The 17,171-nt window shown below is 31.9% G+C and overlaps 1 protein-coding gene across 6 annotated transcripts in view; it reads left to right on the top strand.

The window, feature by feature from the left end:
• CCSER1 (coiled-coil serine rich protein 1) overlaps positions 1 to 17,171 on the top strand; it is a 1,341,341-nt gene that overhangs the window by 1,244,391 nt on the left and 79,779 nt on the right. The window contains exon 12 of one of the 6 annotated variants that reach the window (XM_055085810.1): positions 16,690 to 16,824. The exons of the other annotated variants lie outside the window; for them this stretch is intronic. Coding sequence (XP_054941785.1) covers positions 16,690 to 16,788 — 99 coding nt within the window. The 3' untranslated portion in view covers positions 16,789 to 16,824. The remainder of the gene's footprint in view (positions 1 to 16,689; positions 16,825 to 17,171) is intronic. 6 annotated transcript variants of the gene reach the window in all.

Raw genomic sequence — 17,171 nt, forward strand, 5'->3', positions numbered from 1 at the left:
AAGATTTAAATGGTTATTATATTTATTGATTTTTAATGGAAATCAAATCAGATCCTTTTTCATAACATCTTTTATATCCTTTATTGAGATCGAACTCACATACCATAAACTTCACCCTTTTAAAATGTACGATTTAATGGTTTTCAGTATATTCACAGAGGTGAGCAACCAACATCACTGCCTAATTCAGAATACTTTCAATACCCCATTACTAGTCCCATTAGCAGGCACTTCCCATTCTCTAGTCTTCCAAGGTTATTTTGGCTATTCTGAATCCCTTGCCTTTCAGTGTCATTTTTAGTATCAATTTGACAATTTCTGTAAACAGAACAAAAGCAACTTGGATATTTATAGGGATTATATTGAATCTATAGATTGTTCTCTTAACTTTATTTTTAGATTGTTTATTGCTAGTGTACAGAAATACAATTTATTTGTTGTATATTGATCTTGTGTCTTGTATCCTGCAACATATCTAAACTGGTTTATTAGTTCTAATAATTCTTCAGCCAATTTCTTAGGATTTTCTGCATACAAGATTATGTCATCTGTCAATAGATATATTGACAGTTTTATTTTTCTTTACAATCTGGATGACTTTTTTCTCTTTCTGACCCAATTTCCCTCTCTAGAAATTCCAGTACAGTGTTGAATAGAAGTAGCAAGAACATTCTTTAATCATTAAGTATGCTGTTTAGCTGTGGGCTTTTCATAGTTGCCCTTTATCTATGAAAGTTGAGGACATTTCCTTCTATTCCTACTGCCTTGAATACTTCTATCATGAAAAGGTGTTGGAATTAAATACTTTTTATGCGTCTATTCAGATGATCATGTGCGTTTTCTGTTCTCTCCTTTACTCTATTAATATGCTTTATTACATTAATTGAATTTTATATATTACAGCACTTTTGCATTCCTGGATAAGTCATACTTGGTCATGATGTATAATTGTCTTTATATATTAGATTTGATTTGTTAGTACTTTGACAGATTTTAACATCTGTGTTCTTAAAGGCTGTTAGTCTGTAGTTTTCTTCAAAGTTTCGTCTAGTTTTGTTATCAGTGTAATATTGGCCTTACAGAATCATTGTAGAAGTATTTCTCCTCTGTTTTATGGAAGAATTTGTGAAAAATTAGAATACTTCATAGAATTCACCAGTGAAACCATCTTGGTCTGGGCTTGTAAGAGGGTTGTTTAAAAAAAGTAATTCAGGGTTTTTTTGTTTTGTTTTGTTTTTTACTTGTTTAGTCTATTCAGATTTTCAGTTTCTTCCGTCACTTTGGTAGTTTGTGTCTTTCAAGGAATTTGTCATTCACCTAGGTTATATAAATTATAAATTTTGGCATACAGTTGTTCATAGTATTCCCCTTTAATTACTTTTTCTGTAAGATTTGTGGTGATGCACTTTCTAAAATAATTTTATAATTTGAGAATTCTTTTTTTGTGTGGTCACTCTAGCTAAAGTTTGGACAATTTGGTTGATCTTTTTGAAGAAACAACTTTCAGATTTATTGATTTTTTACTTTTGCTTTTGTGTTTTCTATTCTATTTACCTCCACGCTTGTTTTTTATTTCCTTCCTTTTGCTGACCTTAAGTTTAATTGTATCTTCTTTTCCTAGCTTCTTTTAAGCTTGTTCTGTGATTTTTTTTTCTTTTTTAATATAGACATTTACAGCTACAGATTTCCTTGTAAGCACTGTTTTGGCTCTATCTCATACATTTTTATTATGTTGTGTTTTCATTTACGTTAATCTCATGCTGTTTTCTAATTTCCCATGTGATATCTTCCTTGACTCATTGGTTATTTAGGAATGTGTTACTTAATTTCCACATATTTGTAAATTTCCTCTTGTTATTGATTTTTTAATTCCATTCTCTTGAAGAACAAATTTTGAATGATTTCAATAATTATAAATTTATTGAGGTGCATTTTATGGCCTAACACAAGGTCTATTAGCGAATAACTTGTGCACTTGAGAAGAATGTTTTACTGCTGTTGTTGGGTGAAGTGTTTTATAGTTTTCTGTTATGTCTAGTTCACATATAGTGTTGTTCAAGTCTTCCATTTCCTTGTTCACTTTCTGCTTAGTTGTCCTATTCATTATTTAAAATGAAGTCACCATTGCTGTTAAATTGTTATTTTCCCCTACAATTCTGTCAGTTTTTGCTTGCTGGCACACTGTTGTGAGGTGCATATATATTTATAATTGTTATGTTTTCTTGATGGATCTACACTTTTATTGTTTGAAAATGTTCTCCCTTGTCTCATAACAATTTTTATTTTAAAGTCTACTTGATCTAATATTTATACAGCCACTGCAGCTCTTGTTTGTTTGCTGTCTGCATGGTGTATCAGCCAGGGTTCTCCAGAGAAACAGAGCCATCAGATCCAATAGCCAAGATGTATTATACATTATATATATTTATTTATTACAAGGAATTGGATTACACAATTATGGAGGCTGATAGATCCCAAGATCTGCAGAGTGAGTTGGTTGGTAAGCTGAAGACCCAGCAGAGTTGATGGTTTAGTTCCAGTCTGAACCAAGCACTTAAGAACCAGGAGAGCTCATAGTATAGTTCCAATCCAAAGGCTGGCTGTTTGATTCACAGGAAGAGCCAGCATTTCAGTTTGGATCTAAAGGCAGAAAAAAACCTCGTGTCCCAGTTCATAGGTCATTTAGGAAGGATTCTTTTACCTGGGGGATGGTCAGCCTGTTTGCTCTATTTAGGCCTTTGACTAATTGCATGAAGCCCATTCACATTAAGAAAGGCGATCTGTTTTACTCAGTGTTCTGATTTAAATTTCATTGTCATTCAAAATCCTCTCACAGAAACACTGAGTATAATTTTACATCAAATAGCTGGGTACCACATGGCCCACTCAGGTTGACACATAAGATTAACCATCACATAAGATATATAGATACATCTTTTTGTTTGAAAACTATTTGTGTTTTTGAATGTAAAGTGAGTCTCTTATAGACAGTATATAGTTGGATCCCGGTTTGTTTGTTTCTTTAAAACCATTTTGCCAATCTCCACCTCTGGATTGGCGTGTTTAGCTAATTTACATTTAATACACTAATGATAAGGTAGGATTTATATCTGTCATTTTGATATGTTTATCTGTATGTCTTACACCTTTTTTGTTCTATTAATCAATTACTGCTTTCTTTATGATATTTTCTAGTGTACCATTTTATTTCCCTTGATTTTTTTTACTATATTCTTAGTGGTTGCCCTAGTGATTACAATTAACATCTTCACTTAAAACAATTTTGTTTGGGTTAATACCAACTTAATTTATTTCAAGACTATACAAAACATATACCTCTGTCTCCCACTTCTAAGTGCTATTACATCTTTTTAAATCACAGTTCATCAACGTAGTTTTATAATTGCTTTTTGCAATTCTTTTATATTTGATATATTATATTTGATACTGATTAAAACAAAAATACATTTTTACTATGTTTGTCATTTGCCTATGTACTTATCTTTACTGGTATTTTTTAATTTCTTCACATGGGTTCAATTACTGTCTGGCATCTTTTCATTTCCGCATGAAGGACTCCCGTTAGTATTTCTTTTAAAGCAGGTTTACTAGCCAAAAATCCCTTCAGTTTTCTTTCTTTCCCTTAATCTCAGATTTCTTAATTAGTACTTCTTTTTTTCACCGCCCTTTTCTCCATAAGAATCCTATATAACTATTTCATGAAATTCTGACAACTGTAAAATATCAGTTGGAAAATACTGCTCTAGGTCAGTTTTAAATGTGAAATGTTCCACAGGTTAGAATAACAAAAGTCATCTACTTAAAGTTAGTGACCATACTGAATACAAGTAAATCTAGCACTGGAAATTTTTTTATATTTTATAAAATGTCTTTACACTATTTCATCTTTATGAACATCCCTGAGAGGAAATAGGACATGTGTATCAGTGGTAGATAAGTAAGTATTAAAAGTTATATAACTTTTCCTGTCATCCAATTGGTAATTTATTAACCTGAGTTTTACTTCAAGATCAGATGACTCAAATTGTGACTCTTAAAGATGTTTCCACTTCATTGAAGGCTATCATTTTAGAAATTCTAAGTATATCTGAGAGATATCTTCATTTTGTGACATTGTTAATGACAGTCATTCTGAGATCTCTCTCTCTCTTTTTTTTTTTTTGGAGGAGTACTTTCAATTACTATGTTCATCTTGATGTTATACATTTTTAAAATTAATCTTAAGTAAAAATAATTAGGAAATTTCAGTTATTTAGAAAAAAAAGGACAGCAGATTTACTTACACAATTCTGCTTAAATGAGATATAGTTACAAGATGGTGTAGCTAACTCCAAGCATTTAGTGAACACTGTCAAATTCTTGGAGATTTTTTCCCCAGTTTTCAGTGAGTAAAAATCTGGTTGTTATCTCATTTGATATTAATTGGTGCTAATAACCGAGTGATTGTGCCAATGGAGGAAGATAACAGGAGAATGAGAAAAAGGAATCATGCAATGTTGCTCTTAGAGCCTGTGAATGAACAGATCCCAGGAGCAAACAAGTAGTTTGCCACAATTATCCAAGAGGGATCACATCCCAGGAAACAATTATCCCACTTGAGTTCTATCACTTGCTAAAGGATATGAAAAAATAACAATGTAATTCAGGGTCTTAAACCAATTGTGTGGTTATGTTGTCTTCCTACCAGGAATGAGAAAGAACTGTGTTCTCATCATATACAAATAGTCAAAGGGTCTCCAGAGCTCTTATCCTACTAATCAGGGAGTGTGAAAAGTTTCTTGATAGAACGCATGAATTATTTTTATTGGAAAATAATTGTAACTCTAAATATAAAATCTAGCCTTTTAACCTAGTGCTTTCTTTTTTTTTTTCTTGAGAGCTTCTTTTTTCTTTTGAGAATAAAATTTTATTTTATTTTTATTGAAGTATAGTTGATTTACAATGTTGTGTTAATTACTGCTATACAGCAAAGTCCTTCAGTTATACACATTTATACATTCCTTTTCATATTCTTTTCCATTATGGTTTATTATAGGATATTGAATGTAATTCTCTGTGCTATATAGTAAGACCTTGTTGTTTATCCATTCTATATGTAAAAGCCTACATCTGCTAACCCCACTTCCCACTCTATCCCTTCCCCAACCCCCTCCCCCTTGACAACCACCAGTTTGTTCTCTATGTCCATGATTCTACTTCTGTTTCATAGATAGCTTCATTTGTGTGATATTTTAGATTCCAAATATAAGAGATATCATATGGTATTTGTCTTTCTCTTTCTGACTTACTTCACTTAGTATGATAATCTCCAGTTGCATCCATGTTGCTGCAAATGGCATTATTTCATTCTTTTTATGGCTGAGTAGTATTCCATTGTATATATGTACCACATCTTCTTTATCCCTTCATCTGTTGATGGACATTTAGGTTGCTTCCATGTCTTGGTTATTGTGAATAGTGCTGCTATGAATATAAGGGTGCATGTGTCTTTTCGAATTACAGTTTTGTCTGGATGTATGTCCAGGAGTGGGATTGCTGGATCATATGGTAATTCTATTTTCAGTTTTCTGAGAAACCTCCATACTGTGGGTGCACCAACTTACATTCCTACCAACAGTGCAGGAGTGTTCCCTTTTCTCCACACCCTCTCCAGCATTTATTATTTGTAGATTTTTAAATCATGGCCATTCTGACTGGTGTGAGGTGTGGTACCTTACTGTAGTTTTGATTTGCATTTCTCTAATAATTAGTGATGTTGAGCATCTTTTCATGTGCCTATTGGTATCTGTATTTCTTCTTTGGAGAAATGTCTGTTTAGGTCTTCTGCCCATTTTTTGATTGGTTTTTTTGTTTTGTTGTTGTTGAGTCATGTGAGCTGTTTGTATATTTTGGAAGTTAAGCCCTTGTTGGTCGCATCGTCTGTAAATATTTTCTCCCATTCTGTAGGTTGTCTTTTCATTTTGTTTTGGTTTCCTTTGCTGTGTAATGTAGAGATTTCTTGTTTGTATATAAGCAATCTCAACCTATGGACTTTGATACTGATCACCCTTCTCTTGAGATCATATACTTTCTTGAATGGGAGACATCCTATTCTCTCTCCGACTGCAGAAAAACCAGCCCTCCCCCCAAAGTCATTAGGCCAGCACTATGAGTAGCCAACCCCCATCTTAATCTCTTCAAAAGATGTAATGCACATTACAGAGTTAAATATTAAGAGCACAATACAAGGAAACAATGGATTAATCTTGGAAGGACCAGTAGTAATGTGTGAGCTGATCTTTGTAAGATGAGTAGAATACAGACAGATGGATGAAGAGAAATGGTATTTTAGGATGTTGGACTTCTTGGAATGAAGTCTTCTAGGTCTTGAAGTGCATAGCATTTAAGAACAATAAATCAACTGTTGTACATATGCCAAGGAGAACTTACTCCGAGATCAAGTTGAAATTACAGATTGGTGTTGGAATCTCAAGTGTCTTGAATGCTAAGCTAAAAACAATATTTTAAAATCAATAATAGAAGCCTCTAAAAGTGTTTGAACATCATTAATATGATGAGATCTGTATTTGGGCAAAACAATCCTGATACCAATGCAGAATATAGTATTTAAAGGAGAGAGAGCAAAAGAGGCCATTGTGACAGCCAAATAAGAGATAAAATGAAAGTATCTTGAGCAATTATATGGAGTAGAAAGAGAAAGGAGAAAATAATGAGAATATTTTGCAAATAGAATCAAGAAGATGTGGTTTTGGATTATGGAGAAAAATAGGTATAACAGTGACACAGGTTTCTATATTTAATAAATGGGTCATACTTTCTCCTGAGATGGAACATTAAAGAACTGGAATATGTTTTGGGGGATACAATTAAAAATCATTTTGGTATGTTTAGTGTGAGTTACAAAAGAGGTTGGCATACCTAAGTATATATGGGCAAATGGAAATTCCTGTCTGAAGATAATATAGGAGAAAAGTCATCTAGAGTTATTGATCTGGACATGTCCGTGAGATCCTTGTTTGCACAGTACAGAATCAGCTTATTGTACAAGAGCAGTTGTTTGTTGATGAGTAAATTGTCAACCAGTCATAACTTAGAAAGCGATGGAGTACAGTTTGTCAAGTGCAGTTTTGATATTTCTTTTAAAAATAGATCATCTCTATGGTAATGTTTATTTCTAGGCTGATGAAGTTGAAAAATCAGCTTCATTTTGTTAAGTACCGTTGGAAAGAAAAGACTCTTCTTTTTAACTTGTTATGAGTTGCAATTATATTGGGTTAGCCTAAGCTGTCTTTAGTTAACACTGTGGTTGAAAGCATACATCGACATTGCTATTTTTACCTAATATACCTCTTTTTGAAAAAGAGATTTGCTAATTATTTACCTTTTCAAATAATGCACTTTTTATTTGTGTTAAAAGCTTATTAGCTGTATGTAGATAACCTTATATGGTATAGATATGCTTATAATAGTTGCTAATCTTCTACTTGAACACTTCCCAAATTCAGCATTTTGGATCCACTCATAGCAATGTAAATCTGGATATTATATGTGTGAAATAGCATATGGAAGACTGGATATATATCCCCACATTCATCTTGGAATATAGTCACTTCTTTGTTCGAAATTACACTTCTTCTTTTGAGGAAATTCCTTATTCATTGTATTAAAAAAGAGCCCCTGAATACAGAATATTCTCCACTGTCAATTCTATTCAGTAATCTTTGATTTGTTAAAACTTATTGCCAGGGAAGCCCTTCAAAAACTTGCAAAGGATAAAAGGTTTATCTTTAGAAACGTCTTCGTCTGATTTTGGTGTGCAGTCCTCTTCTAACTCCCAGCGGTTATCCAGTGTCCTTCGTAGTGACACCTATTTAATAGATCTTATTCTTAGTTCCACTTCCCCATAAAATATACATTTGTTCTTTATTTCCTACTTCCTCAGGACCATATGCTAGGTTAAGGTTGTTCTCTCAATGACAGAGATGACATATATTTTACATCTGTACACCATCAGAATAATTAGCACATATCAGGCACAATATATTTTATGTCAAATGAATAGGTGAAATAATGAATGTTAGATGTAAAACATCAGTTCTGTCTTCCTGAACATCCCCTTCTGTGTAAGATCTGCTCTTTCTTCAGTGATGTCTATTCTGCTCAGGATTGGGAAAGTGACTGTAAGAAACAATACAGTGTAAATAAGCACATTATTCATAGAGTTACCCAGAGTGGAGAAAATACCTGGGTATAAAACACTGCACACATCTGCAGGACTTCTGAGACCCACAGAGGAAAACCACATCACATCTGAAACCTTTAATTAATAGGTCTAACTAGGAAGGCAGTTCAAAATGAGGAAAAAATTCTAAAATGAAAATATTGCTACTAATTAAAATATGACCAATTTTGTTTCTCAAAGCTTCACTAATATCACTGATTTTGATCAAATTACTGTCTTGACTTACTCGCTTGGCAGCAAGTTCAGTTTAACTACATTGGCATACATATAGGTTAAACTAGTGAGTGAAGGAAAATTCTGAATGCACCATTTAAATAGCAGTGAAATTACTGTAGAGTATAATTTTTTTTAAGGTAGAGAATTCTAGAAAGGGTATTTGTTGATGTCATTTTTTAGAAAACAAAATAAAAAACATTGTGATGTGCTCTCCTACCTTCTGTAGTCTTAGGAGTAATATTGGTTCCAGCAAGACTCATGCAGGAAAAGAAGGAATTCCAAATTAAATGTTGATTCATATAATAATTTGTAGTGTTTCTTAATTGTATTTTGATGGTTTGAATTCAATATAGACATTTTAATTGTTTTGCTTTCATATGTTTAACTTATTTCTTTATTACTTATCAACTTTTACTATCTTCACCTTATTTGTTGTAATAGCTTGGGAATCATGTAGAAACTGTCAGAAAATATAGTCACTCTTCAAGGTAGAAAAATCAAGTTGCTTTATTTTATTTTATTTTATTTTCCTTACATCTAGCTGAGACTATAGTTCCTGGTAAGCTACTTAGTAGTTCATTAGATTGAGCAGTTGTCAGAGAGATCTAAGCTATTCTCTTGCCCCTAGTTGGGAAGTACTTCTTTGCTTTCTTTTGACCAGCTAAGGAAAGTTAATAGCTTTTTTTGTCCTCATACGTTCTTTCCTTAATCGTATCTCTGATAAATGTTCTGATCATTACTATTGATAGAATAGGTTGTAGATATTTACTAGAATTCATATGAGAGGGCTGACCCTGGGAATTTATTTACTTTATGAATTTATATTACGTTTCTTCCCTGAGGCAATTTCATATCCCAGGAGTGTTTCTTCTCATTGTGAACTATTTCCATATCTGCTGAATACTGCAGATTAATCAGAAACGAAAAGCATCTGAAGAAGCAAGTGCCTTAAAAAAAAACTGTGGAAATACCATATTTGAATACTAACGCCTTAAAAAAACTGTGGAAATACCATACCTGAATACTATTTTTAAATCAAATGAATCACTGAATCAATTTATCTCATCTTTTTAACATTTAGTAATGAAGAGGGAAAAAGATTAATAAACGTGCCTTGAGTGTCACAAAAGGGGCATGTTCCTTTATTAAAAGCATATATTCAATAATATACAAACACTAATGAAATCAGCCCAGGGCTACCGACAGTTAATACTTTTAAATTTATAATATTTAGGTTATATTTCTATAATGTATACATTTTATGATTAATTAATTTTTAAATGTTATTGGGAAATGAAGTAACTTTTAGTTTTAACCTAATAATTTAGGTATAATTTAAGATTTTACAGATAATTTATTAAAAGTCAATCCCAATCTCTTATATTATTACAAGCAACAGACCAGTAAAAATGAATAAACAAACCAATTGTCGATCTTGCGAGGGCTCCTCTGCTGATAGTTGTATTCTTGGCTTATGTCATGAATGCTCAGTTTTTCCATACTTTTCACAATTCTGCTATAATAACACTTTTTTGGGCTTTATATTAACAAATTTGTAGATTGTACATTTATTCATACTTTGAAATGATGTTTCCTGATCTTCCACTAATAACATGAAAACTTATCATTTTACTAAGATATAGTGCTACAAACCTTACTTTAATCGATGTAATTAAAAATGCATAACTCAAAGTCATAGCTATTTCCATGCTGACTAAATCCTCACTTATTCTTCAATAAAAATGAAAATTAATGAGCTTAGGATCATTCAGTGTTTTTTACCTTTCTCTCATATTTAATTTGTGTTTAGCATTTTTCGTATTAGACAAGTTACAATACTAAAAAATAGGCCGTGCTAAAAAAATTAAGAATATGTAAAAAAGCGTGTGTTACTAACTTTCTTGACATGCTAATTGCTAAATGTTGAGCCATTACGATTTTTTTTTTCTCATTTCTAAATTAGTGGCTTGTGCAACTATGTACCTATGCAGGAAGAAAACAATGAAATTCAGTCTTCTGTAAAGAACTTTTATTTTTGTTCAGAATCCTTTATTCATTCAATATAAAACTTACAAATATTTATTGAAGATGTACTGGGTACGTTTTGAGGCCATGCAAATGTTAACAAGATGACTATAATAATTCCTGCTTAATGTATACAAGGAATAATTAGGCTAAGATATTGACAAAGTTAATTTCATTATGGTAAGAGGTATAGAAAATTAAAAGAAATTTTGCTGGAATCTAAAAAATTGAGAATATATTTAGTTGTCGACAGTTTAAAACGTAATAATTGGAGAATTTTTCTCTCTATGCAAAAGATCTATCTGATAGTAAGCACCATATAAAATATGTTAGTTTTTTTAATGCTTAAACATCCCAATCATGTTATAAAAATATAGTAGTTGGAGGTTTTGTTAGCCACCTGGAAGTGACCTGTCTTGTAGTTTCCAAAGTAGTAAGTTCTTTATTTTATTTATTTTTGGAATTCAAGGGGTTAAGGAAAAGAGAATAATGTAAGAAAATGCCAAAATATGATAGCAAAACATACTAAAGCTTTGAAAGGTAGGTAGTCAATGAAAGGGAAAAGTATTTAAACTTACTTACAGATGTAAAAAGTGTGATAGTAAATGGTTACTCCATATCAAAATCATCTAATAAACGAGTGTTTTCATAGAGTTTATAATATAGCGCAGAAAGTTAAAACCACCAATGGGATGAAATGTGTTATAAAGTAGAACACAATTCATTGCAAATGAATGACACAGATAAGAGGTAGGAGTTTAGAAGATCTGGCTGTGATGGTTAATCAAGGCTCCAAAGAGGAGTAATATTTCAGATTTTTCCCCATTTCCACTTAAAGTGACTAAAACACTAGAATATATACTTAGTTTTCAAATTTCTTCAAACTATTAAATATTCTTTTTATCACCGTCTATGTTTTCCTTGTAGCTTACCATCCTCCTCCATCACTTCTCTCACCCTAACGTTCAGCCCATGATGTTCAAGATTTTGCTATAGTAAATATGTAAGAAATTATTTCTAAAATTTCTCAAATCAGTGACACAGAGCAGTCAGTCAGAACTTCTCACTATGAGATAACTAATCTTCTTTAACAGACTTGAGAAAGTCAAAAGTCAAGAAACTTAAAATTTTCAATTGTTATAAAATTTAATGGAAAGCTCAGGGAATTAGCTGAATATATCAGTGAGCTTCAAGTTGGAAAGGGATTTTGGACTTTTACCTGCAATGATAAATTATAAAATGAAAGCTTCAACTATTTTGACTGTCCTTAATGTAGGACTTCAGGAGTGTTTCTAACTAGAAGCAGAGGGATTAAAAATGATCCCATTTAAAGGAATAATTCTGTGGTTCTCTAATGGTTCGAAATTATTTTTATATATAGTCTGATTAGTTACTACATATTGAACAAATCTCATTGATTGATTATCTCATCTGCACTATATCATTAAGTAATTACTACATATACTTAAGCTAACTGGCATAGTTTCTGGATTGGGAATGAACAAGTAAAGCTGAAAAAAGGCAAAGAAATTTGCAAAGCAAAAATCTGTATAATCAGTGGCCATATTTATGGTTAGCATATTTTCCATTAAAAGTTAATAGTTCTAAGAGGATTAATTGTATCTCCATTGTGGAAGTATCTCACAGAGACATCACTGACAAATATCTAGGCTTTAGTGACTATTAAAAAGAAATATGGGTCACCTTATCTTTGATAAAGGAGGCAAGAATATACAGTGGAGAAAAGACAGCCTCTTCAATAAGTGGTGCTGGGAAAACTGGACAGGTACATGTAAAAGAATGAAACTAGAACATTCCCTAACATCATACACAAAAATAAACTCAAAATGGATTAAAGACCTAAATGTAAGGCCAGACACTATCAAACTCTTAGAGGAAAACACAGGCAGAACACTCTATGACATAAATCACAGCTGAAGCAACCGACAAAGGATTCATCTCCAAAATTTACAAGCAGCTCATGCAGCTCAATATCAAAAAACAAACAACCCAATCCAAAAATGGGCAGAAGACCTAAATAGACATTTCTCCAAAGAAGATATACAGATTGCCAACAAACACATGAAAGGATGCTCAACATCATTAATTATAAGAAATGCAAATCAAAACTACAATGAGATATCTCACACCGGTCAGAATGGCCATCATCAAAAAATCTACAAACAATAAATGCTGAAGAGGGTGTGGAGAAAAGGGAACCCTCTTGCACTTTTGGTGGGAATGTAAGTTGGTACAGCCACTATGCAGAACAGTATGGAGGTTCCTTAAAAAACTAAAAATAGAAGTCGCTATTTTTATAAGAGCAAAGATGGGTTTAGAAGTTAAGGGATTTGCTCAGATTCACACAAATTATGTTAGAGCTGGTACTAGAACCTACTTCAGGGCTTCAGCATATTTCATACAAACTGATGTGTGTTACAAATGCATTACACATTTGTTAAATGCAGATCTTTATAAAAGCATCTGAAAATTATTAACGATTGGTTAAAGGGCTTATACTTAAAAGTAAGAAAATGCTTTCATTTTATAATTCAATACGGCTTTGACCCAGTTTGTTTCTATACCTGATAGTTAAGGTCTGAACTACATTTCAAATCATCTTTATATGTGGACTCTGTTATTAACACAACAGTAATGTTACCTCTATATTATTAAAAATATAATATTGTGAAAAACTGAAAAAAAAAGAAATATGCATTAAAATTCACTTTTTGAACCACCACATTGAAATTCAGATCTGATCATTACCTAATTCCTTCATTTTCAAGTTAATCATTTGCAGCATTGATTTCCATCATTCATTTAAAAAACATTATCATCTACCTATTATATGCTGTGTATTAGGTACTGGGAACACAAATACTAAAGCCTTTAAATATATTCAGGTAAATGCAGGGACAATAAGTTTTTATTTATATAATTTAATCAATGTATATCAGAAACCTGAATAATTAATTCCCCCCAATTCTCTTTTTCAATGGGAACTACATTAGACCATTTAGTACAGAATTACTTTATCTTTTCACCTAATTTTAGTGACAGATATTTAAAATATGAATACTTAATATGGATGTTAAGCAAATTCCTTCCAAGTTGACAGTAACTAGCATCTCAATCTCTGCAATATAAAATAAGTCATATGTTTTCATATGATTATAGAATCTCAGATACTCTAGAAGTAGTTTTGGAGTGTATTTCATCCAACCTTGAGAGGTATGTTGGAGTTTCTTCTATAACCTCTCCCATGGGGATGGGAATGGAATGGGAGGTTGATTTAGGTAGTTAAAATATGGTTGAAGGAAGGGCAGGAAAAGTGAATGAGAATAGGTTTAGAAGACAAATAGCTCTTCCTCTCAATTTTGCTGAAGGCTGGCTGTGATTATCGCTATAAACCAAGGTAAGTCAAATAATCAAATCTAAAAATTGCTGTGACTTTAGAATAAATCGCTGGGCACTTTAATTGAAAGGCCCTTTTGTTTGATTTAATTCAGTTCAGTTCTGAATGTATATCAAAGAAGATGAAGAAACCATCACATGCTTCTTTGTAAGCCCATTGTTCCTACATTTCCCCATTAGTAATTTTTAGGTGACTAAGAAAAGATGAGTTAATAAAAATTATTCATTTATATGATTTTCATTTATACCGTGATTGCTTTTATTGTGGCATTAGAATATTAGAAGTGTTCTCAGTAAGATATGTAGCTTATTTCTCTGCTTCTTACAAGAAATATGCCTAAACCAAGCTGGAAAAATAATTACACAGATATTATATGAATCATATACACCAGGAAACACTGTTTCATGTAAAGAATAACTTCCCCTAGAACCTTCATTGACTGTATGTTACCTTCAGAATTAAAACCAAATTTAGTGAGTTTATATCCCATTCATTGCAACAACAATCTACATACAGTCACCTTCAAGACCTATTTAAATTTGAAATCCATTTTCATTAGGCACTACTTCACCTACTTCATACTTTTTCCAAATAGGTGTACTCATGGTCCTATAACTCTGCTACCTGCATTTCTGACTCCATTATTTTGCTTATGTTGATTCTTCTGATTAAATTCCTTCTGTTTTCTTCTTTCCCTATCTAAATTATAATAGTTTTACAGATCCATCTAAATGTTACTTTCTTAGACTCTTCCTGCCAGTCTTTGTTGCACAGACCTTCAGATTCACTTTATGTGGCTGCGAAACCCCACTGTGACATTTACTAGTTTTATGTCCATGGGCAATTCATGGAAATCTCTGTGTTCTATATTTACTGATCATAATTGAAGATTACTGCCAACAATAATATTACATGGGGTTGCTCTGAGTATTAAATTAACTAATACAGTGAAAATATAAACATGGTACAAGTGTTGCTGCTCTTGATGCTATTACTAACGTTGTAATTATTAGACTATTTGGAACATACTATTGCCTTATATTGTTTCTTAGCTATAATTTAATCTGTTATATGTCAATGTCATATCTCTTCAACTAGATTTTAGCATCCTTAAAGCTAAATAAAATTCATGAAATACTTCTTTGATATCCTAAGTTGCTTTACTCACTGCATAGTAGAAGCTCAACAAAAATTTGTTCAATCAGCAACTGAAATTATTAATGAAAGACCAAACAAAGAAATGAATGAATCTCCTTGTTGTATTCCCATTTGTCCATATAGATTAATCCTATTTTCTCTTCTTTTTTTAAATTTTTTCTTCCAGTTTTATTGTGATATAACTGACATACAGCACTGTATAAGTTTAAAGGGTACAGCATAATTATTTGACTTATATACATCAGGAAATGATTACCACCATTGGTTTAGTGAACATCCATCATTTCATATAGATACAAAATAATAGAAAAAGAAAAAAATTTCCTTGTGATGAGAATTCTTAGGATTTGCTCTCTTAACTTTCATATATAACATAGGGGTATCAGTTACATTGTACATTACATCCCTAGTTATTTATCTTATAACTGGAAGTTTGTACATTTTGATTACCTTCATCATACTCCAATCCTATTTTCTTAAATCACTTTTTCATCAAATGTGGTCTTTTATAATGATTTTATTTTATAAAGTCTGTTTATTTCATAACAGTAAAATTACTTCAGATGATTTTCCTTTATATCACATATATAACTATAAATTAAGTAAAGGTTAAATATTTCTTAAATATTATCAAGTTAGAGGATTTTAACAGCATTAATAGATAATTTTTAAATCCTCAAAATGCACAAATTTTAACAGTTAACTTATGACTAAAACAATTTATATCTGGAACAAGAAAAATATGGTTATATATTATGTGGGTTGAGTAGGAATATTTATTTATTCATTTATTTATAATAATGCAAGCTCTGAATGTTGATTTAACCAACTTATGATATTAATAAATTATGATATTTGGCCAATCTTATACTAATTTAACAAAAAATAACCTTTAGGACTATGTTGAGATTTTTCTATAAGATATGAATACTGGTGAGCAGACAGGTGTAGAACCAGATGTGCTAAAACAACTAGGGTTGTGGTGGAGGCTGGGAAATAGGAGGTAAAGAGGATGGAATAAAATGTCACAGAATGAGAAATAAAAACAACAAGAATAACAAAATATTCTGTCCACTGGGCAGCAGCCGTAGTCTGCTCAGTGGTATTATTAGCAGTTGCATATCTTTTGGGAAGAGCTGTTTATAAGCATTGTCTCCTGCTTTTGGAAACTATTTCTGTTCATTCCTACACATTTCCCAGTTTAAAAAATCAATACATAGAAATTAAAGAATACATAGAAATATGGATAAATATAAGATGAAACAGTGAAAGGATATGATAGTGCTTGGTCCCTGGGGACTGAGTGTTCAAGGGGGAAGCTGGGTCAGGAGACAAGTATTTCTCACCCTAATCTTTGTAATAAAGTTTGAATTTTAAAACATATATATGTATTAACTTGTTAAAGCATAAATACAAAAGGCTGTGTGGAAACAAAACATAGAATCCAGCAAGCCATGTAGGCTACTTATAATGTAAGCAGGATCACAGTAAGCTGAAAGCATGAGATAACCCATCTTTGGCACCTCCTGACCCTTGGTATTTCCCTTTTGTCTTCTCTTCTTGTTCCTTCACAAACTAACTCTCTTACTCTTCCTCCTTTTATTCACAGTCTGACATGTTAACTCATACTAGTGTAAAATGCATCTTCCAAGAACATATGAATTTGCAGAATGGTCATATTTCTCAACACAAAAGGCTTGACAAATGAAAGGCATCAAACAGCAAGCGATGGTGAAGATTTCAGGTAGAAAGAATCAACAACTGTAAGAAAAAACACTTCCATGAGAAATTTATGTCTACTTATACCTAAAACAAACTTTAATATTTGACAAAGCAAACGTCTGGCAACTTTTTTTAAATTGAAGTATACTCCATTAATAATATTAGTTTCAGGTGTACAGCAAAGCAATTCAGTATTTTTACACTTTATACTCCATTAAAAATTATTACAAGATAATGGCTATAATTCCCTGTGCTATACAATATATCCCTGTTGCTTGTCTTATTTTATACATAGAAGTTTGTATCTCCTAATACCATACCCCTAATGAGATGAGACCCTTCCCCCTTCCCTCTCCCCAGTGGTGACCA

This window comes from Physeter macrocephalus, chromosome 7, assembly GCF_002837175.3.
Source record: "Physeter macrocephalus isolate SW-GA chromosome 7, ASM283717v5, whole genome shotgun sequence".
Taxonomy (NCBI): Eukaryota; Metazoa; Chordata; class Mammalia; order Artiodactyla; family Physeteridae; genus Physeter; species Physeter macrocephalus.